Here is a 26,628-nt window from a genome sequence, read left to right as displayed (position 1 = left end):
CGTACACAAAAATACAAATACACAATTTTGTAGAACAGTCTGATTTTAATATATTTATATATATTTATATTTATACGAGTGGCAGGTTAGTTCATTATATAGAGCTTTTTGCACTTTTGGCTCATATGCAACAAGGCTTATAAATTCAGCTTTAGCTTTCATTCAGGTTTTATAGCTTTTGAACAATTGTTTTCACATTTAAAGCAGCATCCAATTTGCACTAGGAGTTTGTGGTGATTACAGGAGAGATGGGGACAGGAGGTTACTGATGGGGAAGGCAGAGCCCGGCACATATACATTCCAGTGTGTGTGGCCATGTGGGGAGGACGGCTATGGGAGAAGCTGACCATGGTGACCCCTTGAGGTAGACTGAACACCTTACAGCAGACTCAGACACAGGTGCGACGCCCTCAGGGACACATGGTGCACAGGTGGGGGACAGACTGGGACGCCAGAGGGAAACATAGACTCAGACACAGGAGAGCCCCCCCGGCCCCCCCGGCGGGAGGCTCGGACAGCCCTGCAGACACGCGAGTATTTGGTGGATGCTAAGGACTCCCAGGCAGCCCAAGGGTCTGGCCTGTGGTGTCGGGTCACATTGGAGGCCAAGCTCGCTTTCCATCTCTCATGCGCGGTGCCAGCTACTTCCCACCTACAGTGCCGGTACGACGGCTTGCACATCACTCCGCCAGGAACCACTCCCCAGCACCCGGCTCGCTGCAGAGTTCAAGGCCAGTTAAGTGGAAGGAACCCGGGCCTCTTCCTGCCTCTAATTGCATTGCTCTGTTGTTCCCCCGCTCGCTGCACTCTCCCTACATTCATCTCTCTCTCAATTACAACCCGGGTAATTGACAAGCACTCAGTAGAACCTGTAAAAATAGCATCCGGAGAGCTGAGGGGCGGCGACTGGCATCCAGGCTGGTGGCCTCCAGGAAGGCCTTACTGCCACGTCACCGAGGCAACATCCCCCGTTCATCACTTTCATCCATCGGCCGCCCTCCTCCACCCGACGCGGGAGAATCCCTCGGGCAAAGGGTCCCCTGCGTGTGAAGTGATGCCCAGGGGTTGGGATGTTATATTGTCTGAACAAAAATGTTGGATTATTAATGAAAACAAAGTGTCTGGCTATGGATTGTTCCAGTTTGCAAAACCTTCTAACACACCAACAAGCCATGTGAGCGTTGCTTAGTGCCCAGTGTGAGCAGCCAGGGGTCACAGGACAATCCCGTGCGCCCACCGAGGAATACAGGCCCGGGTGCAGGTCAGACTGAGAAAAGAAGCAAACACAGAATCTCACACTCACTTTCAAGCCGCGCTTCTGATCCCCTTCCCGCAGGTGCAGTCCTCCCCGAGCCCCGTGCGCGGCTCTTCTGAACCTCGAGTCTAGGAGGAGAGGATGGGGCGCCAGGGTCCCAGTCCCAATGGCGGCAAATGAGTCATCGTGTCTGGAGCCATCACCACGTGACTCTGACAGACAGCTGCTGCTCCCCCACCTTCTTCACTCAGTAGCTACAGACCTTGCTAAGCAGGCCCCCAACATTCGCTCTGAACCAAGACCATGACCCCATCGACAGAAACACCCTGAAGCAGCAGCACGGGAGTGACAGGCCCGCCCGATGGGGTGCGCCACGCGGCCCTTGCAGCTGTTCTGCCTGCAGAGGCTGGGACCCTAGACAGCAGCCACCGCGCCTTCCCTGGAGGACGAAGTGCAGGTGGGGAGGGCGGGGCGGGGCACCGAGACCCTCCGGCAGGTCCCAGAGGTCCGTAACTTGCTTAGGCACTTAAATCAGAGACCTTCATGCTCAGAAGGTACCGCATACCGTGGCCGTGGCCAAGGAACGGAGGGGAGCCCGTGGGGAGTCAGAGAAGGCTGTGGGCTCTTCCAGGGGAGGCAACGGGGATGTTCTTGGCATCTGGCAGGGACGGCGTCCGCCTGGCAGCCTGGGGGAGTCTGGGCTGGGCCCGGCGAGGCCTTTCTTTCTCTCGGAGTTCTGCAGCCCAGCGCCGGGCTGCGGGGCTGGGGGAGGTGCGGGCTGCACGGACGTGCTCTCTGTCAAGGGGAAGAAAGAAGACCAGGAAAGAAGAGGCCCTTCCGAGAGGAGTGTTTTGCAAAACCAGCGAACAGCGAAGAGCCCGCGGCCGGGAACTTTGGTTTTGGTTCGCGGAGCCCCTTTCAGACGCGGCGCTAAGGGGTTCACTAACAGACTGGGGTGTGGTTTCACGGCAGATAACCAACAGCTGCACGCTCGCCCTCGTCCATGCCCTCTCATGTCTGAGCCGCCCACCCTCCAGGGCCCTAGCATGAAAGCCAGTGGAGTGTCACGTCACCAGGGTGGCTGCTGTGCACGCTATTTGGCACTAAGGCCCTGCTTCCAGCTGAACAGCTTCAGTGTGTGACCGAGTGGGAAACCGACCCTCACTAGCTTACGCCAGGCTCCTGGTTCCAGTAAAGCAAACAAAGTGGGCGAGGCTGCTGTGCTCCCAGGAAGCCAGAAAACAGGACTGGGGCCGAAGCTGGGCCTGGAAGTGATGGAAGCAGCAGAAGCTAACGGAAGCCTGGTTCTGGGTCTGTCCGGCTGGTGAGCCATGTGCTCCTTCGGAGGGAGGAGTCAGTGTCTCACCAACATGTCAGTGGTGCCCAAATGCCACCAAAGATGCCAATCTGGATTGATACCTAAATGGCAGGTGTGGCTGCCTTCCTCCCCTTGTGTTGACAACCAAAGAAACAAGGTCCCTGTTACAGGGACCATCAGCCCCCGAGCTGACCTGGGGACCTGGGGACCTCACACAGGCCACTCCCCTGGGGCCTTGCTCTTGGGCTTAATGGACGCCTAGGACAGAGCAGATCAGAAGAGACAGAGCAGCCCTGGAGAAAGACTGAGAGAGGAAAAGAGTTGGGGAGGGAGGCGGGGGGAACACGGACTCTCAGTTAGGGAGTCCTCAGTGAGCTTGGCGCCATGTCCCTGAAAACAGTCGCCGAACCACCGCACAGACCCTGGGCGGCCCGCCCCTTCGCTGGGTGCGGCTTTGCAGGCCACTCAAGCTCACGAGGACCCCAGGGAGCCAGGGGCGGGCGGACATGGGGACACTGGGATTGCAGGGCCTCCAGTCCACACAAGCACTGGCCCAGGCCCTCTGGACGGTGACCAAGGGGACGGCAGAATGAGGTGGAACGGCTCAGCAAGACCCCGTTAAACAAGCAGGCTGCCGACAGGTGCCAGGCTCTCCGAAACGCGAGAAGAGTTGAGCAGAGAAAACGGGGTGGTGTGAGAGATCAATATTTCCTTGCATCACTTAACCGGAGCTACCCCCAGGAGAGCTCGAGAACCCCAGCCCCTTGGAACTGGGGCTCTAAGACAGCTGTGACATTCCTCCCAGTGACAGGCAACACCTCCACCCCGCCCTGGAGACGCACAGCCCAAGGCTCTGCGCTCCTGCTGCCCTGCTCGGTGTCTAGATCATCGGGCGACACAGTCTGGAGTCCGAGGGAACCAAGTGCACAGAAGGATGCCGAAGCCGTGGTGCGGGAGGACTGCCCAGAGCTGTCCCATGAGAAAATGGAACAGGTCAAAGGCAGGGACTGATGCAGAGCACTGCAGCACACTCCCTGATACCACCTACTAAGATGGAGGAAACGCCCGGAGATTTTCCTGGACTGGACTCCACGAAGGGGTCCGGCACAGGGCAGGGCCCGAGGCTCAGTGAGCAGCGGAAGCCCTCACGCTGTGCCCGGCACATGCGCGCCCAGGAAATGCTGCTGTCGCCAGGGGCGCCCAGGGCTCCGGGGGCTGCATGTCTCTGCTAGCGTTTCCATCTAGAAGGCAGCATCTCTACTCTAGTTTCTTGTAATCTAATAGCGAGTTATCTTTCAGGAGCTGGGAAATGAGAGGAGGGATGGGATACTTTTTGGGGTGATATACCCACCATCTTCCCAACTGTGGAAGATGGACAAGATCCCACTGAAAAGTCTCAGTGACTTCACACGTGCTGTGTGTCGGGTGGGGTTGACAGCCATGTTTAGATCTCACAGGGGAGAAGCAATGAGTAAAAACCTTGTATGGCATTGCTTTTCCTGATCTAGCCCAACTATACATGTGACTTTAGGTATTTCGAAGGGAACAAAAATTTTAAAACCCCAAAGGCAGAACTTTTTTCCAAATGCTGTGTGTGTGTGGGGGGGGGTCTGGGTTGCGGCCAACCTCAGCATTTCATGAAACCGGAGTAACCAGCACTGGGTTAGGATTCCTTCTGGTATGTGCAGAGGGGGAAAGCCTGTATGAGGATGAGCAGCAACATGTGAACAAAAGCAAGAGCTGGTCTGTTTAGTGTGCTGGCCAGGCAGGCTCCGCCCTGCTGGGATGACGCAGCTTATCAAGGGGCTTTTGTGTGGACTTGCTCTTGATCATACACTGAGTAGACTCTGCCGGTGAGGGAGAGGCCAAAGGAAGCAGACTCTAGAGAAAGGCTGGGTAGCGACCTGCAGCTCCCGGCCAGGGGGAGGCTCGGGTGTGAACAGTGGGCAGCGTCGGGCAGGGGACTGTGTGCAGCGTCAGGACCACGCGATGGGCCGCAGGCCGCTGACAGCGCTTGGTTAACCTGTGCAAGCGCGACGGGGGACGCCTGGTGGAACTCATGCATGTCCTTTTGCTCCAGTAACTTCGGGACATCGCACAGATCAGGATTCCATTCATGCCTCACAGCTGTTGAAAGCCCATGTATGTTAGCTCCGTATGTGTCTGTGTCATGTGATCCAATGAGGAAAACCCTATTTAGCTCATGTGAATGCCTATTTGATAATGACTTTCTGATGGAGACGGCAATGGAAGTATCAAGTCACAAGGACATTTTTAAAATCCTAGGGGGCCAGTGAAGCAATAAATGGCTGGGGCCAGGGCAGCAGCAGACGCTGGCAAGCGGGACGGAGGGACCGGAGGGCCCGTCGATGGCTGACTCAATTGGGATTCCGACGAACGGCCGTGGGCAGGCTGGGACTGATGCGAGGGGCAGGTTTCAGAGACTTAGAATCAAATGGGGAACCATGTCCAAAGGCTTCCATTTTGAAGCTGAAATATCTCTAAATCCTTCTCTCTCACTTCAGAGAGGACACAGACACCCTGTCATTACTTCGTTTACTGAGCTGCGGTTCCCAATGTTCTGGGGAGCATCGTGCTGAAGGGAACAGGGTGGGGGAGCTGCCACTTTCAATCGCACGGAGGACAGAAACCCTTTTAATTATGACCATGCCAATCCACATCTCGCTAAGGCAGCTAATTACAGTCAGGAGGACACTCAGTCATTCAGAACAATTGTCATCATATTTCTATATACTCATTCTGTGCCACCCCCTCAATTACCATGGTTACAAGTTGAAAGGATTCAGGCAAACCTTCGTTTGATCACAGCACACCAATGTGGATTTGAGAGTTAATTATGGCTGTACAGCCACTTTTATTTTAAAGGGAGAGAATGGAAATGCAGCCGGCATCCCAAGATGCACGAAGCGTGCCGAGCTGTGTGCACAGGCCCTGCTCGGCCAGCGCGTGGCAGGTGGTGACTGTGCCCTTGGCTGCTGCCCCACGCAGGCAATGCCGTGGGCACAGACACCCACCGGAGGGGACAACAGTGGGCAAACTGATCCAAGAACTTGCCAAGTCAGAGTGACGTGTTGGGAGAGAAAGGCAAAGCGCCCGCAGAGGACTCCTTCCCCTTGTTCTCAGGGAGCTGGCTAATGAGACGAGGTGTGAAACGTGTGTAAACTCTGGTGTGAAACGTGCCAGGCAGCTCTCACTTCAGTGGCATCAGCTGGAGTTAGTTCCAGGAGGAGTGACGGAAGGAGTCCAGGGACATGCAGTCTGGGCCCGAGGGCCGCGGTGAGAAGGGGATTTTCCCTCTCTTCTCCGCTCCTTCCCTTCTTCTCACAAAAGAAAACCAATGTTACCGGAAACTGGGTTTCTCAGGCCCTTCGCTTTCTTTTTGCTGCTACTTCTCTTCCCCACCAAGAAAGAGGAAAGATGCGGATGTGGAAACTTCTCAGTTCTCTAGCTTTTGAATGTGCACAGACATGAACGAAGCTGTGCCCAGAGGTCAGTGAGCCAACCTCGGCCTCAGCTGGAGAGAGAACTGAGACAGCCTTTCCCAGCACAACCTGCTGCACGAGGAGCTTCAGTATCCGGCAAATGGCTTCCTAGGCTCGATGACTAGAAAGCCTTTCCCACCTCCCAGTTCCCCCGAGAGCGGTAAGGAAATCTCTCCTTGCAAGGAGCGCGCAGCACAGAGAAGGGCCCTGCCCTGCATGCCCCGCCTGGGAGGCCCTCCCTGGACACCTGGCCGGGCATGGCTGCCTCCCAGGAAGACCTTCCGTTCTCCTGAGGTGCAGTACCTTCCCCCGAGGTAACTCAAGCCTGACGAGGTGACATAAATTAGACCCTGGAAATGAAGGGACAGTAAAGGGTTTCAGGGCATGCAGCTCAGTTTGCCAAATTCAATATGACTGACAACCGATCCCCAAATCCTGAGAAAGCATCCCTGCTATTTAGCGAGCACACAGCAAGGAATGTATCACATGCGTAATTCCACCCGCAAGCCACTCCTGCAGCACCCCGACACCCACCAGGACACCACCAGGAGGAACTGGCCAACATGCCCGGCGTCCATGTGGGAAATCCTGACAGAGCCGGCTCAGTAAAGCTATCCGTGGATCTGGCTGAGCTCAGCGCAGCCCTGACGAATGCAGTAGTGAAACGTCACTAATACAACAACAACAAAATGACATGAGACTTAAATCACAGGCAAGAGTAACACAGAAAACCAACACACAGCAGAGGGTCAGAGCTACTCGGTGGACGTGCTGCCAAGCACAGATCACCAACAAGACAATTATTGCCTAAGAATCTGTGAGACTCACTGGGGAAAAATACTCTGGTGGTTTTCTGTAAAAAAAAGGGGGGGGGGGCGGGGCAGAGACATGCGCTAAATGGGAAGAGTGCTTCTTACCAAACCTTTCAGAACAAAGAGAAAGGACTTGAAGTTCACATTTTTAGGACAGGAGTGGGAGATTATTTATGAAAAACGGATTATTTCCGCTGTTATGGGTAGAGAGAATGTAGCTGGTTAAAAAAAATGGGCTGAGAGGCAGGAGGAGTGTCGTATGGAGATGCGCCGCACTCCTGCCCTGGAAACCAGCTCCAGCCAGGAAGCCCGCGATGAAGCTCCGTGCTGGAGCCGAGGCAACGGAAGAGCTGCTGTTCAGACGAAAGGATGTGACCGGAGGTCCTGATGAAAGGAGAGTAGTTACACTTGATGCCTGAAGGTTGGGGTCCAAGAGAAATTCAGAGAGACAAAGGCCAAACGCAGAAACGAATCGTCCCCTCTGAGGTAAAATGACCTGGATGCCTGGCCCTGCGGAGCTGCTGCGAGCCCTGGTCCGCCTGCCGTCCACCCGACTGGAGTCCTGGTCTGCACACGTCATGTGTATGAGCGTTTCCTCATCCACATCTTTTTAGGGGGTCACCTCTACGGAGCTGAGTAAAGGTGCCCTTCGGGGTCTTCCCGCTCCAGGCCTTCCTTTCGGCGAACGGGTATGGGAATGTGGGGGCAGGGCGGTCCCACCAGTGGCAATGTGCAGGAACCAGAGGCCACAGGCAGGTGGACGGTGACCACACTCCTCTGCCCCAAGACGCTATTTGGTCCTCGCTGCACTAGCCGTCTCAGGTAAGAGTGGACTGGGTGCTCGCCCTGGCCGTCACGGAACGTCAGAGTTACTGACGGAGAGGCAATCTCATTAGGATGGTCCATCGTTAAAAGGTCCCTTTGTAAGGCTCTGTTTTAGGAAGGACGTGTACCCATGTGACCACAGTAATTTGATGAAGTCTTAAAACAATAACACAGACAAGTTACATGAACTGGGCAAGCCCCCCACCCCCTGCCTTCTGATCTTCCTCACACAGAGAGATTAGCCCTGGAGAAAGCCCACCATGAAGGGAGAGGAGAGAGACCGGACGAGCACGGGAACAGCAGGGGGTTCTTTAAGAGCCCAGCTATTCCCTTCAGTTTAGGGTTTATACTTTAATATCACATCTCAAACCTAAAAAAAAAACTTCAGAAAAAGTATTACCATCCAAAAATATTACAAATTAGTGGCAACTCCATATGCCATTATAATAACTAAGGTAACTTGGACAAGAGAGTGGAACCGAACCTGGTAACAAACAAAAAAAACAATAGGCCCCAGAGAACTAAATGTCTACTCCTGGTGAGGAGCACGAGCACGTAAGGCAGGGTCAGGGCGAGCCAGCAGCCCTCCCGCTCCCACGGGGTCCACCCGGATGGGCGCCCACAGTGGTGGGCACATTCCTTCCTTCGCCAGATCCCAGATGGGGCAGCACTGACTCTGGATACTCCTCTCCTTTCTTTCTTCTTTGTCTTTCCCCCTTCCTTAAAGGTCTTCAAACAATGAAACCTTTTAGCTCCTTTCTGGCAATCACTGTAGTTCTTTAGAAACTGAAGTTGTCTTAACAGTTCGAGTCTGTTTCCTTAAAAAGACCAGCAAGAACTAACTAACGATACATGACGAGCAATCCCATCATAAGGAAGCGATCACTGATAATAATCTCCTTACAATAATCAGTCATGGATGTGGCTTGTCAGACAGTGTATTTTTCTCTCCCCTCCCCACTTTTTTTCTGATTCAGCCTAGAATAAGCCAACAAAATTCCACAGAAATTGAGAGATACAAGTTATAGTTCTTCTAAGTCATACAAAAGGAAAGAAAGATAACACAATCTCCTAATCCAAACGAAAAGTCAAACACAGCAAGAAAGAAAACGAGTGGGGATCATTCCTGAGAATAACAAATGCTACTCTTCAATCTGTTGGTTCAAGTAACACAGTAAAACAGAAAAGGCTACTCCATTCTACTTCAATTCTTGGAAGTGAAAAAGTATATACATTTCCCCCTGAAATCCACGGACAAGAGCAGGCCAGGCCCTGCTGACAGCTCCTAAGTCACAGACCCACACAGTGGCACTGTGACGCCCGCACAGAGGCTGGCTCCCACTGACGTAAGCGGGGCTCACAGACAAGAGCTGGTGGCGTCAGCACGTGCCTACAGTGGAGTTAGACCAGCGAAAGACTGGCGGACATGCAGTATCTCACTAACGAGAAAGAGAAAAAGGTCGGTCAGTAAGTCTCACTCTCTCAATGGTTTTAAGTTGAATACATTTGGGGGGGGGAGGTAAGGAAATGGCACCTTCTTTTATCTTAGAAGTCGTTTTCAGGTAATGGACAAAAGGGCCCACAGTCCCCTTACACAGGCCCCATTGTCCGCAGGAAGCAGAGGTGGACCAGGCGAGAGCAGCCGGCGCAGCCCCTCTCAGACATGCCCTCCGCTGACACCCGAGGGCAGGGCCGTTTCCTTACCGCAGTGACAGTGTGTCATTTAATCGGGATGCTGAGAGATCATTTTCATACAGGGCCAGCAGATGTAATTTTCTTCGATGCATGAATAGTTCATCATTTTTGCTACTAGATGACAAGGTGATCACAGGGTGACTTTATAACGCAAGTTCACTGTTTGGTATTTTGAGTTCTCAAAATGAAAAAAAGATTTATCAAATATAAATATCTTTAAGAAGTAACAAAAGTGCTACATATGTGATCAAGGAAAAAAATTCCATTAGGTTACTGCTGCTTAAAGAAGATTAAACTTTACAAATATTACCACATCCATTATCAATATGGCTTCCAATTATTAAATAAATTGCCTGTAGCAATACAGCTTTTCACACGGCTCCAAGGACAGAGTAAAGAGAACACCAAAGCAGTCACACCCGTCATGTCACGCAGACCCACCGCCTAAGCGGCAAACGTCCTGTTTTTCCTGCTCCTGTGTCGGGAAGTTAGCATCTGTGAAAGTCAGTCAGCAACACCCACCGTAAAGTCCTCTAAACCCCTCACATCGAGGGGGCTCCAGGTGCTGGACACAAAACCTGGAAGTTCGTTCACTCATTTTGACCTTAGCTTCGTCCTTGAAAGACTTTTTTGGCGGCAGGGAAGGGGACACAGGAGGCAAAGCAGCTCCTGACGACTCCGGCACTTTCCCAGACAGGCGAGGCCGTGCCACGCCTGACAGACAGCGGTTCTGAGCTGGACGTGGCCTCCACACACATTCAGCTCATGTCACTTCCCAGGGCCTCTCAAGCTGGGGGTGTTTTTAAGTGACTTCTATTTTTGTCTTTTTTTGTTTGTTTTAATCATGGTCCCAAAGGCAGAAGGCAGTATTTTATCTACTGAGTCACACAGCTGTGAGAGGACTGGATGTCTGTCAGGCATGTTACCATCACCTCAATCTGAGCTGGGGCTCCCCCGCTGCAGGCCCAGCACAGGCCGGACAGGCATCGCCAGCCCCAGGGTGACTGTTGTGAGGCACGGCTTGTTGAAGCTAGAAATCAGGGACCCCCACCCCGAGGTGGGGCTCTAGTGCTCCTTTCACTGTGGACACTCCCCACCTGGGCCGTCAGTCCCGGGCCACACTGCCTCAGCCTGCATCCTATCAGCCGAGGAGGGAAGGGGACAGACGGTGGGACAGGGACCGACGGCACCCGCGGTTTGCATGTAGCCTAGTGTCTGAGGCCCGGAGGGCTATCTAAATACCTGGAAGCACTTTCTTGGAATGCTAAGACGGAGCAGCGAAATTTCTAGCCTTGGGGCCGGGAGAGGGAAGTGTGGTTGGTTGGTTGCTTATTATTTACTGGGAATTAATACTGAGAGAGTATATGCAAAGGCTGAGGGCACCATGCCATCTTCACAGAACAAGAAGACCCTAACGGCTAACTGACATACAAGAAACTGCAAGTTATACTGTGAGAACACGTGTTAAGGACCGAGGAAAGTCTGCTAAGGTGCTACGTCTAAACTAAGTTACTCTCACGGTCGCCCTCCCCAGTCAGTCGTCATCCAGGGCCTCTGTCTTGATTTCGTTGGCTCCTTGTCGGGCCAATGCCAAGATCGTGTGGTTGACGGCTGCCATTTCCACAGCTAGTGAGATGGGGTCCTGGTGGTCACTATGGCTAGTGCTGTCATCCTAGACGTGCAGGGATAAGAAACACACGTTAGAGGACTGGGACAATCTCCAGCTCACAGAAAGGCATGCTGGGCAAGAGGAGGCAGAGCGGCTGGAGGCGGAGGAGAGAAGGGGTGGGGCTCAAGACCGAGTGGGGTGAAATGCATTTAAGTAGACACTGAATGGATAGTCCAGAGATTTCGGGGTGAGAGTTTTAGGATTCAACAAACAAGATTTTTCTTGCTGTGCATTGATTCTTTCTTTCAGGAAGATTGCTGGTGATGATAATCAAATCTGCCTCATTCTAGTTTTGCAAAAAACAGAGCACTAGTCACTGAAGGCCATGATAGTGAGCTATTAAATCCTGGATGGTGCTCTTACAAATGGATTATTAGAATTCATGGTATCTCTCCACTGAACTGAGAGAACTAGACAGGAAGTTAGACACCAACATCTTATGGATAAAACTGCACTTTTGTAAAAAAATAACCACTTCTCGATGACAACAGCAGGGAAGTGTGGTTGTGGGACAGCTCTGGGAGCATGTGCAGCGCCTCCTGCTGTGCGGGAAGCGTGGCCACCTTAGCTGGAGTGCGAAGCTCCCTTCCCACACTGAGGTGTGAACAGTAGAGCTGGGAGGAAACTGGCCTTGCATTTGTGGCACTGAACACGGGTTACAAATAAGGGGTAGGTTTCCCACCTTCAGGGGAAATCTGCATCAAAGAACTTTGGGGAGGGTCTGTCCCTTCAGGGGACAAAAGGGTGGGATATGCTGCCCTTAGGGCATCTGGAAAAAAGGTGGAAATGACCCTTCTACACCGTAGACTAAACTACCAGGAATGTTTCCAATGAGGAAGACTTCCAACACTCTCTAGGGGAAATGTGGAGCTACGATGTGGAGCCCAGAGAGGAACAGGTTTCCGGGGAAAGTACCGGCGGTTTCATTCTCTTTCTCATGGATTGGTCTTAGGTGGTGAAAGGGTTGGGCATGGAAAGGCAGGCATCATCACACAGTGTCTGTGAACAGGCTGTGACTGGAGGCAGAAGGAGCACAGTGGGCGGGATTTAAGAGCTGGCTGAGGAGCAAGGGAGGGGCATATGCCATAGGAAAGTTTCCTTCCTGTGGTCCAGGAGAAGAGACCACATTCCAAATGGAAATGAATTTCAAATCCTATAAAAATGTAAATGAAATCTGTCAACAGATATGGGGGGCGGGGAACTTCCCACGTCCTTAGTTACTGACTTTTTCCATCCAGTGGCTACAGTTAAATATATTTCTGCCCCCAGGCAATGAAGAATAAGTTGGGTGAGGTTCAGGACATGCGTTTATGAGGGTGTGTGTGTCCATGTGCCGGAGACTCTGGAAGAACCACTCATCTCAGCACACGGTTCCCACTGGGACGGGGCGCGGGGGGGCCTTCCACTGTGCGCCATCACCATCGTGGTGCTTAGGCGTGGGTACAGCTACCCAGCAGCCCCTAGTGTTTCTCAAACAGTGAGTGTGTGTGTGGTGAATGGTGTAACTTGCTTGTTTGGATCAGATCCTCCTCTCTTCTTCTACCTTCTCTGCTTCTCTGACTCCCTCTGAACTTCTTCCCTCCTCCTCCTCCCCATTGCGTACTTGCCAAGTATCCTGTTGTATGACAATAAATCCATGTGGGTGAATAGCGATTTCTCACAAATTCAACAGGACAACTGAATCTTACCACATTCCTTTCTAATTACACAAAAATCCAACTAGACACGCGAGTACCGTGTGGAGGGACATCAGACTGTCTCCTCTTCCCCCCCCAAACCAAACGCACCACAGAACTGAGCTGTCACACTCTCCCACCCGCTCTGTAACCCTGATCCTCTGCTCAGCCACTTACCTGCTCTGAGTAGTCGTTGCCGTCAACATCGTCACTGTTGGAATGGCCCCCTGGACTCTGTACATCTATCCCATGACTCTCCAGGATTGCTGCTTCTTCGAAAAAAGCAAATAGATCCCTAAATTATCTGTTACAGCATCATAATGACCTAAATGCTGAACTAATTTCCGTGTTGAGGAATTAGAAAGTCATTAAACAAGAACCTAGATTCCCTATGTTGTGTTTCTTTTAAATTGCAGACAGATGGAGTTCAGGGCACGGAGGTCAGGGGAAGGACACGTGTGCATTCTGGGACCCTGCTGCTGTGTGGGCTGCGTTTGTGTGGTTGACTGTTAGGTGCTTAACTGATACTTACCAACTAATAACACGGACCTCCTATCTTGGGGTTCGTTAAAGTGTTTGAGATTTGTAATGATGAAGAGGGAGTAAGTTTAAAATGAAATACAGTTTTAGAAGCTGAAAACCACTCCCCTCCCTGCCATAAGCTCATCAATTCTTAAATGCTCCCTTCTTTTTGAAATCTCTGCCTTTTGCTATGTTCCCTGTCTAAGATTCTTTCATTCGAACTCTAATAATCAGATGTTCCTTAATACTGAGGTCATAACCCAGTAATAACAAAGAAGCTGGGGTATCACATTCCCTCTCTCCAGACCTTACAAGTATCTTTAACATGCACCACAGGAGTAACTGCTCAGAGACCATGTCTCCTTCTAGAGTCTAGAACATTAAGAATAATGAGTTTTAGAGATAATAAGGGCATTATTATTATAACACAAATACTTTAAATAATACTAACTGGGTTATTAAAAATACAATGAAGAAAAACATAAGGCAATTCTTATTAGGTTTGAAATGTGGGGTACTTTAGACCTGCAGTTCTAAACTGAAGTCCCACTTACAATAGGCAGTGTTAGCCGCCCGGGAGGAGAGGCAGCCTCCCTGATACATTACCGATATTGGCTCTCCTCTTGATCTCCTTCCGCCTGTTGGCAAACCAATTATACACTTTCAGGGAGGTAACTCGCTCCAGGTCTGACAGCTTTTTGCCTGTGAATGCATGTAATAAAATTCAGATAACCTATATCTAAGACTAGTTTTAAGGAAGAATACTTTTCTTTTTTAAAGGTTCTTTTGATTGTATTTATTGTTGAAATAACAGATACTGGGTTTTTTTTTGTTTGTTTGTTTGTTTTTGTAAACCTAGTACAGTGTTCATACTCAAATTATTATTGAATAAAGACACAAATAGCAACTAAGAACATAAAATGCCTTAATTCAGAAAGCCATGCAATCTTAAAGAATTCCAGCATTAATACAATCCTAAAGGATCTCACAGGTCAGTCTGCTAGGGCTGATGTTCACAGGAGAGCACACAGAGGCTTCGTTTAATTAGCATCATTCTAGATCAGTGGTTCTCAACCTTCCTAACGCCGTGACCCTTTAATACAGTTCCTCATGTTGTGGTGACCCCCAACCATAAAATTATTTTCGTTGCTACTTCATAACTGTAATTTTGCTACTGTTATGAATCATAATGTAAATATCTGATATGCAGGATGTATTTTCATTGTTACAAACTGAACATAATTAAAGCATAGTGATTAATCACAAAAACAATATGTAATTATATATGTGTTTTCCGATGGTCTTAGGCGACCCCTGTGAAAGGGTCGTTCAACCCCCAAAGGGGTCGCGACCCACAGGTTGAGAACCGCTGTTCTAGATGAATGTGCTGTTCCTTAGCAGGTTTCCAGACAGCTGGTTTACGTACGTCTTTCAGATCTTACACTAACTAGTTACCTGCTGTCTCGTGTTTTCTTGGAGACTAAAGGTTACTTAGTCATCCGTTACTGTAACTCTGCTGCCACGCAGCATGAGCAGGTACATTTTAGATTTATTATCTTCTTTGCTATCAAATGTGCCTTCTTAGGGACAGCACCATGCTTGCCAACAAGGACCCACCTGCACCTTCCCCTCCCACCCTGTCCTTTCCTGTCTCAGCTTTTAATCCACGTGGGTGGAGACACCAGAAAACAGGTTAGGGCTTGATGAGCTAGGGGTAATGTGCTTTCCAGGAAGGGTCGGAGTTCCCACAGCTTTAGGGATGGGACTTTTAGATGATGCTGGAGCTGAGTTTGTAAGCTCTGGACTTTTAAGCAGTCAGGCTTCTAGCTAAGGGAGAATCAATTACTATTTTATTATTATTAAGCATTTATACTTTAATTTATAGCCTTTAAGCCAATCACATTAATGGGCCAAATGGAGATGAATTGGATTGTCATAACTGAATGATTTCTGGTAACAAAAACTGTAAAATGTGGACTATCTTAGCACCTGGAAGAAAGGACGAGTGTGTTTAAGTGGCTCTGCTGACGTGCATGAGAGCAGGACCTCAGAATAAAATCCCCCAGTCCCTCCTGGCTGAGCAGAAGTCCTCCCAAAGCCAACTCCAAACACAGTTCTCTCTTCAGTTGTAAATTATACAATTTACAATTGTTAAAACAAATCTATGCCAATATTTTTATTAACAAACGCTGATTAAATATTTAAACTATTTTGGAATTGATACATTTATGCTATTTTTTGGAAAAAGAAATCTACAGCCTTTAAAAAAGTAATTTCAAGGTCTCGCATCTTAATCAGGGACACTCCCTGGAAACATTCCCATACGAACGTCTGATTGGAGTAGCACATTCACATCCCCACGAAGTCTGGTTTGACCAGGACAGGGCGTGACTCTCCACAGGAGAATGGCAGAGGAGAGCACGGAGTGGGATGAGTCAGGGGCTGTGTCCCCTAAGCGAGGACCTGAAGCCAAGACCTGCACCGCAGGGCACAGCTCGTTGCCTTACCTGGCTTCTGTATAACTGCATTGCAAGCGTTTGCAATTTCTTCTCTCTTTGCTTCATCTGGATATTGGTTCTCATTGAAGTAACTGCAGAGGCAACCAATTAAAACACAGTTTTTACTTTTAAAATTTGTTCTCTTATAACACCAGCCCATGAGAAACACTTCCTTCTTTAGGGTGTAGCATTAGAGTGTCTAGTCCAGGCTGTGCAGTGGCATTTTCTGAGGGTGGGATGGTCTGTGCTGTGCTGTCTACTATGGTGGCCCCTACTCTCACGTGGCTGCTGAACATGTGAAATGAGGCTGATGTGACTGAGGAAGTAAATGTTTTTTTTGTGTTTTTTTTAAAAATATATTTCATTGATTTTTTACAGAGAGGAAGGGAGAGAGACAGAGAGCCAGAAACACAGATGAGAGAGAAACATCAATCAGCCGCCTCCCGCACATCTCCCACCGGGGATGTGCCTGCAACCCAGGTACATGCCCCTGACCGGAATCGAACCTGGGACCCCTCAGTCCACAGGCCGCCGCTCTATCCACTGAGCCAAACCAGCTTCGGCGAGGAAGTAAATGTTTAAGGTGATTTAATTCTAGCGAGTTTAAATAGCTACATATGACCAATGGCTACTACATTGGATAGCACAAGCCTAGCCACTGCTAAGCTTCATTCAGAAATGTCCTTGATATGAAAGCTACTGTGATATGCATGGCTGGCTGAAATCAGAGTTCTGTTACTGAGGCACTGTCACAATAGGGTTTTTCATGTGTGTCAGACTGTTTGTAGTAGCCAAAATTGGAAATTACCCAATTTTCCATCAATAGAAGAATGGCAGAACAAATTATGGGACATCTATATTTATACACAGCTATTTTAAAATGACTAAGAAAAAAACAAATTAGAGCTCTATCCATTGACCTGGAGGGATGTTTATGACCTATCCTAAGTGAGAAAAACAGTCTGCAGAATAATGTGCCTGCAAAAGCACCATGATGGAATTTGAAAAATTCCTGTCTATGCACATAAATTTGCATGGATAAAAGCTAGAGGAATACACATCAGGCGGTAAATATTGATTAGTTCTTTGGGGGGAAGGGGATTAGTGGGAGATGTAACAGTTCTTTATTTTTGCCTTTCCTCTATTGTTAAACAGTACATAGGTACTTATTGTACCCTCTGCACAACAGTGTGCAGAAGAAATGGGGTTGACTGCACCCATCATCAGACCTGTAAGGCTATATGTGAGAGCAGAATGCTTGTTAGTGCTACTTTTTCCGTCATTTATGAGTTTTTAAAAAAAGAAAAAGAACTTTCATACTTTGAACCTGGAAACTTACGATCAGGAAATGATCTTTTGTCAAATTCTGGTACCTCCCATTTCTTCAAGGGCTTCCCCTCCCCTCACACACCTGTCCACATTGGGGGAAGTGCCATTCTATTTGGAGTAAACATGGGAGGCCCCTAACCCTCCCAGTGAACCCCCAGACCCCACCACCACTCCTCTCCCCCAGCCCTCCCCCTGGAGAGCATCCTTCGCTGCAGTCCCACACAGCGGCTGCCAGCACCAGACGCCTCCTTTGCTAAGGCTGAAGTCATAGAACTCTATCATCCCACCCTTTCAGCTCCCGTCCCCCACTCTGGTCTGCTTTAGCCCACGATAAGCATCTCTTCCCATGTGGTTTTCCATCATTTTAAGGACTCCAGTGTTCACAGTGAGGATTTTTCAAGTCTGTCTCCATAAGTGCTCCACTTCCACATCCCTATTGAGCTTTATCTTTACTACACTTCCGCTACTTACTTGGGCAAAGGCTCGCTGGATGAGTGCCACAAACCCAGCAGCACTGGCATCACCGGGGAGCTTGTTAGAGAGGCAAGATCTCAGACTAAATCAGAGTTTTTTGGTTTTTTTTTGTTAGATGGTTTAATTGACTTTTAGGGAGGGGACGGGGGAGAGAGAACCATTGATTGGCTACCTCCTGCACACCCCCTTCTGGGGATCAAACCCGCAACCCAGGCATGTGTCCTAATGGGGAATCAAACCTGCAACCTCTGGGTGCATTGGACAATGCTGAACCAACTAAACCACACTGGTCAGGGCCAGAATCTGAGTTTTAACAAAATCTCCAGGTGACTTGGTTAATGTTTGAGAAGCACCACATTAACTCATTCCTTTAAAATTCCACAGCAAAGACAACAAAAGCAGATACTACACACCTACTATTTGTCCTTGCACTACAGGTGAAGAAGAGAATGAGATAGGTTCTGACGTCAAGGAGTTGATAATCTACTGAATAGAGAGACATATAAATCAATATACTTGTGGTAAAATCCCACAGGGTGTCTAGAGAGAACTGTGGGAGCAAAGATGAAGACATGCTCAGTGTTTTTTGCAGGAGCCTGGAAAGACCCAGCAGAGGAAGTGCCACCTGAGTTAGGCCTGAAGATGCGAGGGAGTTTGCAAGGCAAAGAGGAGGAACATTTCATGCAAGGGGAACAGCATGTGCAAAGGAAAAGCAGGTAAAGGCCTTTAGGAGTCTGTGCAGAGTGTGGTGAGAATATGGGGGTCACAAGAGAGGAGGACATTCGCCTGGAAAAGTAGGTTGGTCCAGTTTGTGATGAGCCTTGCCTGTTCTTTAAGTAGTAAAGACTTCACCCAGAAATCGAGGTTTTCAAGCCACAAGAGATATGCTCCCATCTATGTTTTGAAAGATTAAGTTTTCTAGACTCAACCCTCAGAATTCTACCTCTATAATCTTAAATTCTGAAATTCCCCAACTTTCTACTTACATACTCCTCCTTTTCAAAATATTCTTCATTTTTTTAATAATCTTAAATTCCTTAACTCCCTAACCTCCAACTTTTAAAAAAATCTGTTTATCTATTGCTTTTCTAAGGAGACACTTAGATCATGTAGCGTTTCTGCCCCTCATCATACCTACACAGCCAGTCTCCTACCCCGCAGAAAGCACCTTCCACTTGTTTCCTTCATCCTCCTCTCAGGTACCAAGTGTTCTTGGACGAAGTCATTAAATAGAACAATCAGTTTCCTTAAAAACCCAACTTTACTTAGATTCTTCATTTCATTTTTTTTAAAATATATTTTATTGATTTTTTACAGAGAGGAAGGGAGAGAGATAGTTAGAAACATCGATGAGAGAGAAACCTCAATCAGCCACCTCCTGCACACCTCCTACTGGGGATGTGCCCGCAACCCAGGTACATGACCTTGACCGGAATCAAACCTGGGACCTTTCAGTCCACAGGCTGACGCTCTATCCACTGAGCCAAACCGGTTTCGGCGGATTCTTCATTTCTGATGAGAAAACTTCAGTCCTTTCTTTTAAAAATGTTTATTTTTCAATTACTATTGATATACACTATTACATTAGTTTCAAGTGTACAACATAGTGGTTAGATGGCTATATGACTTACGAAGTGATCATCTCAGTAAGTCTAGTACTCACTTGAAACAATATGTGATTATTACAATATTGACTACATTCCCTATGCTATATTTTACATCCCCATAACTATGTTTACAACTGGAAATTTGTATATCTTAATTCCTTCACCATTCCCCCAACCACTCTCCCATCTGGCAACCATCAATTTGTTCTTTATATGTATTTGTATTGCTTGTTTATTTTATTTTTTAGATTCCACATATAAGTGAAATCCTATGGTATTTGTCTCTGAGTTATTTCACTTAGCATAACACGTTCCAAGTCTATCTATGTTGTTACAAATGACAAGATTTCATTCTTTTTTATGGCTGAGTACTATTCCACTGTATATATGTATCATATCTTTATTCATTTGTCTATCAAAGAGACAGGTTGCTTCCCTACTTAGCTATTATAAATAATACTATAGGGAACATAGGGATGTACATATCTTTTCAAATTAGCGTTTTAGATTTCTTTGGATAAATACCCAGAAGTGGAATTGCTGGGTCATATGGTAGTCCTATTTTTAATTTTTTGAGGTAGCCGCATACTGTTTTCCACACTGGCTGCACCAGTCTGCATTCCCACCAACAATGCATGAAGGTTCCCTTTTCTCCACACCCTTGCCACCACTTGTCTGCTAATTTGTTAAAGACAGCTATTCTGAAAGGGTGAGGTGATCTCTCATTCTGGTTTTAATTTGCATTTCTCTAATAATTAGTGATGGCGAGCATCTTTTCATATGTCATCTGTATGTCCTCTTTGAAGAAGTGTCTATTTAAATACCCTGCCTGTATCTTAAAAAATTTTTTTTTTACTGACTTCAGAAAGGGAGGGAGAGAGCGAGCTAGAAACCTCAATGATGAGAATGAACACTGATCAGCTGCCTCTTGCACACCCCTCACTGAGGACCAAGCCTGCAACCTAGGCATGTACCTGACTGGGAATTGAATGGTGACCTCCTAGTTCATAGGTTGATGCTCAACCACTGAGCAACACCAGCCAGGCCCCTGACCATTTTTTAATCAGATTGGTTTGTGTGTTTTTAAAATATATTTTTATTGATTTCAGAGAGGAAGGGAGAGGGAAATAGAAACATCAACAGTGAGAGAGAATCATTGATTGGCCACCTTCTGCACGCCCCCCACTGGGAATTGAGCCTGCAACCCGGGCATGTGTCTTGAACCCTGACTTCCTGTTTCATAGGTCGATGACACTCAACCACTGAGCCACGCCAGCCAGGCTGTGTTTTTATTTATTTATTTTTTGTGTTAAATTGTATGAGTTTCTTATATAGTTTGGATATTAACCCCTTAGGGTGTATCATTGGTGAATAGCTTCTTCATTCAGTAGGTTGTCTTTTCATTTTGTTGATGGTTTTCTTCACTGTGCAAAAACTCTTTAGTCTGATGTAGTCCCATTTGTTTTTTTGTTGCTGTTGTTTCGCTTGCATAAGGAGACATATCCAAAAAAATATTGCCAAGAGCAATTCAGAGAGTTTAGTGCCTATGTTCTTCTAGTTTTATGGTTCCAGGTTTTACATTTAAATTTTTAATGCATTTTGGATTTATTCCTATATGTGGTGTAAGAAAGTGGTGTAGTTTCATTTCTTTTGCAAGTACCTTCCAGTTTCCAACCACCACTTACTGAAGAGACTGTCTTACCCTAGTGTATGTTCTTGCCTCCTTTGTAACAGATTGATTGACCATATAGAAGTGGGTTTATTTCTGGGCTCTCTATTCCGTTTATCTATTTTTATGCTAAGTACTATGGTTTTGATTACTATGGCCTTGTAGTGTATAGTTTGATATCAATTAGTATGATACCTCCAGTTTTGTCCTACTTTCTCAAGATTGCTTTGGCTATTCAGGGTCTTTTTTGGTTCCATATACATTTTTGGATTATATGTTCTAGTTCTATAAAAAATGTCATTGGTATTTTGATGGGGAATACATTGACTCTTTAGATTGCTTTGGTCAGTATGAACATTGTTAATTCTTCCAATCTATGAACACAATAAATCCTTACATTGATTTGTATCATCTTTAATTTCTTTCCTCTGTATATTCTAGTTTTCCAAGTACAGGTCATTTTACTCCTTGGTTAAATTTATTCCTAGGCTTTATTCTTTATGATGCAATTATAAATGGGACTGCTTTCTTAATTTCTCTTTTTGATAGTTCATTATTGGTATATAAAAAGGCAACACATTTCTGAATATTTCGTATCCTGCTTCTTTACTGAATTCATTTTTAGTTCTAATAGTTTTTTGGTGGAATCTCCAAGGTTCTCCCTCTATAGCAGTGGTTCTCAACCTGTGGGTCGTGACCCCTTTCACAGGGGTCGCCTAAGACCATCCTGCATATCAGATATTTACATTACAATTCATAGCAGTAGCAACATTACAGTTATGAAGTAGCAACAAAAATAATTTTATGGTTGGGTCACAACATGAGGAACTGTATTTAAAGGGTCAGAAGGTTGAGAACCACTGCTCTATAGTATCATGTCATTTTAAATAGCAACTTTCACATCTTCCTTCCCAATGCAAATGCCTTTTCTTTTTTTGTCTGATTGCTGTAGCCAGGACTTCCAATACTATGCAGAATAAAAATGCTGAAAGTGGACACACTTGTCTTGTTCCTGATGTTTAAGACAAAGCTTTCAGCTTTTCACTGTTGGGTATAATGTTGGCTGTGGGTTTGCCATATATGGCCTTTACTGTGGTGAGGTATGTTCCCTCGATCCACATTTTGCTGAGAGTTTTAGCATAAATGGCCACTGGGTTTTGTGACATGCTTTTTCTGCATCTATTGATATGATCATTTGATTTTTATCTTTCAATATGTTTATATGCTATATCACTTTAATTTGTGAATATTGAACCAACCTTGCATCATGAGAATAAATCCCACTTGATCCTGGTGTATGATCTTTTTAACGTATTTCTGTATTCAGTTTGCTAATATTTTGTTGAGGATCTTTGCATCTATGTTTATCAGGGACACTGTCCTATTCTTTTGTTGTAGTGTTTTGTCTGGTTGTGGTATCAGGGCCTTTCAGTTCTTTCTAACCAGCTCTAATACTCTTTTCATGCCCCACTTACCTGAAATCTTTCCACTTCTTAAGTCCCAAGACTTCAAACCCACTACTGTCCTTTTTGCAGATGACCTTGCCTCCTCTTTTTCCAAGATGGAGGTTATTTAAAACTAGGGGCCTGGTGCATGAAATTCCTGCACTGGGGGGGGGGGTGTCCCTCAGCCAAGCCTGCCCCCTCTCACATACTGGGAGCCCTCAGGGGATGTCCTAGTGATGACTTAGGCCCACACCCTGCTCCCCTTGGGGAGCGGGCCCAAGCTGCAGTCTGGCCTCCCTTTGTGGGAGGTGACCGGGCTGATCAGGGGAAGGCACCAGCCCCATCACCTCGCTGCTGCAGCCACTGCCAGTCACCGCAGCCAGCAAGGTTTTTCATCAACACGGACTCCAGTCCCGTCACCATGAAAAAATGACAACTTTCTTTAGGCATTTTCAAGATATGCCTTTCATATAATAATAATTTTTTTTTTATCCTCACCTGAGGATATGTTTCCATTGATTTTCAGAGAATGTGGAAGAGAAAGGGAAAGACAGAGAGAAACATCAAAGTGAGAAGAACACTTTGATTGGTTGCCTCCTGCATGAGCCCTGACCTGGGCCCTGGCCAGGGAGGAGCCTGCAACCTAGGTACATGCCCTTGGTCAGAATTGAATCCAGACCCTGCCATTGGCAGGCCAACGCATTATCCACTGAGCAAAACCAGCTAGGGCAGGATATGACATTTCTTAGCCCTCCAGCAGTGGACCTTCATTTCTTTCGCCAGGAGTGTGGTAAAAAACCCTAGATCACCTTTTTGGATTCTTATTACCCAAGTTACTAAGAATATTACCAGTGGCATACAGGGAGCTTAGCCAATGAGCGGTCAGAAAAGGTGTTTCCTCTGTAGTTCACACCAATCGCTGGCTTGGCGCCCCCCTGGCCCAGGCCTGATGCCTCTGGCCCAGGCTTCAGGCCTGGGCAGGGGACCCCCATCTCCCACCGTTCACCGGCTCCACCCTCACCCAGGCCTGATGTCTCGTCCAGAGGGGTCGACCCCCATCACCCTCCCATCGCCGACGGGCCCCTTACCCAGGCCTGACGCCTCTGGCTCAGGCTTCAGGCCTGGGCAGGGCACCCCCACCTCCCTCCAATTGCCAGATCGGTCCCTCGCCCAGGCCTGACGCCTTGGCCAGAGGCGTTGACCCCCATCACCCTCCGATCGCCAGATCGTCCTCTTGCCCCGGCCCGACGCCTCCACCAGAGGTGTCAGGCCTGGGCAGGGGACCCCCATCTCCCTCTGATTGCTGGCTTGGCCCCCCCGATTGCCAGCTCAGCCCCCCGCCCAGGCCTGACGCCTCTGGCCCAGGCGTCAGGCCTGGGCAGGGGACCCCCATCTCCTACCTCCATCACCGGCTCTGCCCTCACCCAGGCCTGACACCTCGGCTAGAGGCGTCGACCCCCATCACTCTCCGATCGCCGGATTGGTCCCTTGCCCAGGCCTGACGCCTCTGCTAGAGGTGTCAGACCTGGGAAGGGGACCCCCATCTCCCCCCATCACCGGCTTCTGGGGCCAGCCTGGGATTGGATCCGATCACTGGCGGCAGGCAGGCAGCTTCTGGGGTCGCATATGGGGGCCTGGAAGGCGGCTCTCGTGCTGGCAGCTGCGCTGTCCCGCCCTGCCTGCAGTATGCAAATTAACTGCCATCTTTTATGGTGGTTAATTTGCATATTGTGCTGACTGGCCAATGGGAGGCGTAGCAAAGGTATGGTCAATTACCATGTTTGTCTATTATTAGATAGGATCAGTTTAGTTAATGTTTTTAGCTTCTCAATTTCTAAACTTCTGAGTCACTGCTCCTTCATCCCATGATAGAGGAAGACATACTCTCCTCTTCCAGGTCTACTTCTCCCTTGTGTCTTTGTTCTCATCCCCCACTTTCATTTTCTCAAACTCTCCCCTTACTTACATGCATACCCCAACTTTCCCCCTACCCATGAAATTACACTATTTTACTGAATCTATGAAGTACATTTCTTCATTATTATAATCTCTAAAATCAGGATATATCTTATAACTGGTGGTATCTGGAAATTAACTAGCAATGCTTCCCCCCTTGTTAGTATATATGATAAAGGTGCGTCTTATAAGCATGGCTTTTGTAGAGCTGATGGAATATAGCAGTTGCTAAGACCTAGAGGTTCTATGTTTCAACAACAGCTCTATGGTCACTATCTCTTTTGGTAACTCTTCTTCTAAATTACTGCAAAGTCTGTGACTGACACTGTATTCTCCAATGTCTGATTAATATTCCTAATGCACATCTCTAATCATGCCACTATTCTGTTCCTCTCATGCACCTCTTTCACCTTGTATTATAGTTTCCTACTATCCTGAAAGCCACCTGAGGACAGGATGTAAATCGGACTCATCCTTATACAAACAGTTCATTGATGATAGTGTTGACAAGCAATAAAGATCAACAAAGTCACCATCAACCCAGCACAGGGGCCTCCCATAGAAATGGCTATCAGTGTAAATGAACAATTGACAATCAATGGTATAGGATTATTGCAATAGGGCCTCAAAGGTTATATACTAAACAGTTACAAATGCTATGGGTGGCTGGAAGACAGGTGGCAATTAAGACTGATTTTCACATGCTTAAAATTTCTGCAATGAATACATGCTGTTATAAATTTTTTTAATTAAAAGAATTTTGGGAAAACACTGAAACAATTAAGAACTAGTTTAATGATTAACACAAGTCCATAAACAATTTGTTTGGAAAGTGTATGTGGATCAGTATTTTTGGAAGCTAAGTTAGTATTTGTAATTATCCATGGCATATACTACTTGAGTTAAAGTTTTTTTTTTAAAAATATATAATTCTTTATTGTTCAAAGTATTACACGTCTCCTTTTTTCCCCCATTGACCCACTCCAGCCCTCCCTCACCCCTGCCCCCCGACCCGAAACCTCACTTCCCATGGTCTGTGTCCATGGGCCATGCATATATGCATACAAGGTCCTTGGTTGATTACCTTCTACCCCCCGCCTTCCCTCCGAGTCTCTGGATCCACTCCGTTAATCAGTTTATTTTGTTACTTAGATTCCACATACGAGTGAGATCATGTGGTACTTGTCTTTCTCTGACTGACTGATTTCACTTAGCATGAGACTCTCCAGGTCCCTCCATGTTGTCTCAAAGGGTAAGAGATTCTTTTTTACTGCTGCATAGTATTCCATGGCATAAATGTACCACAGCTTTTTTTATCCACTCATCTACTGATGGGCATTTGAGCTGTTTCCAGATCTTAGTATTGTAAATTGTGCTGCTATGAACATAGGGGTGCGTACATTCTTTCTGATTAGTGTTTTAGGTTTCTTAGGATATATTCCTAGAAGTGGGATCACTGGGTCAAATGGCAGCTCCATATTTAATTTTCTGATGAAACTCCATACTGTTTTCCACAGTGGCTGTACCAGTCTGCATTCCCACCAGCAGTATACTAGGGTTCCCTTTTCTCCACATCCTCGCCAACACTTGTCACTTGTTGATGACAGCCATTTGGACAGGTGTGATGTGATATCTCATTATCCTTTTAATTTGCATCTCTCTGATGATCAGTGACTTTGAGCATTTTTTTCATATGTCTCTTGGCTTTCTGTATGTCCACTTTGGAGAAATGTCTACTTAGGTCCTTTGTCCATTTTTTAACTGGATTGTTTGTCTTCCTTTTGTTAAACTGTATGAGTTCCTTATATATTTTGGAAATTAACCCCTAATCAGATGTATCATTGGCAAATATGTTCTCCTATGTAGTGAGCTCATTTTTCATTTTGTTGATGGTTTCTATTGCTGTGCAGAAGCTTTTTATTTTAATGTAGACCCATTTTTTTTTATTTTCTCCTTAGTTTCCTTTGCTCTAGGAATGTATTGGTAAACATACTGCTATACAAGAGATATCGGAGATTTTGCTGTCTATGGTTTCTTCTAAGATTTTTATGGTTTCATGACTTACATTTAAGTCTTTTATCCATTTTGAGTTTATTCTTGTGTATGGTGTAAGTTGGTGGTCTAGTTTCATTTTTTTGCATGTAGCTGTCCAATTGAAGAGACTGACTTTACTCCATTGTATGCTGAAAACATTAATTTTCATTAAAATGTACTACTATGTAATGGGTATGTTGGGTATCACTCACCTTTTTCTTGATCAATAATTTTTAAATATTTAAAATATTAATTCAAGATAGACAATATAATCTAAACTGACAAAGTCATATTTTAAGATATGTCATAGTAAATATTTAAGTTTAAAATGTAATAATCAT

At 47.0% G+C, this 26,628-nt stretch overlaps 1 protein-coding gene across 9 annotated transcripts in view; it reads right to left on the bottom strand.

Annotated features, from left to right (window-relative positions):
* Positions 1–8,428: 8,428 nt before the first annotated feature.
* The window catches only part of HMBOX1 (homeobox containing 1), a 206,254-nt gene continuing 188,054 nt past the window's right edge, over positions 8,429–26,628 (bottom strand). Inside the window, exons 7-11 of one of the 9 annotated variants that reach the window (XM_059697585.1) lie at positions 15,783–15,865; positions 13,882–13,977; positions 12,931–13,025; positions 12,621–12,692; positions 8,429–11,080 (exon numbers count right to left, since the gene is read on the bottom strand). In XM_059697585.1, coding sequence (XP_059553568.1) covers positions 10,943–11,080; positions 12,621–12,692; positions 12,931–13,025; positions 13,882–13,977; positions 15,783–15,865 — 484 coding nt within the window. In that variant the 3' untranslated portion in view covers positions 8,429–10,942. Of the gene's footprint in view, positions 11,081–12,587; positions 12,693–12,930; positions 13,026–13,881; positions 13,978–15,782; positions 15,866–26,628 lie in introns of all 9 variants that reach the window. The other 8 variants (XM_059697586.1, XM_059697587.1, XM_059697592.1 and 5 more) reach the window with 8 other exon arrangements.

Source organism: Myotis daubentonii, chromosome 5, assembly GCF_963259705.1.
Source record: "Myotis daubentonii chromosome 5, mMyoDau2.1, whole genome shotgun sequence".
NCBI classification, from domain to species: domain Eukaryota; kingdom Metazoa; phylum Chordata; class Mammalia; order Chiroptera; family Vespertilionidae; genus Myotis; species Myotis daubentonii.
The sequence above is the reverse complement of the archived record's forward strand: the minus strand, read 5'-3'. Positions and strand labels throughout refer to the sequence as shown.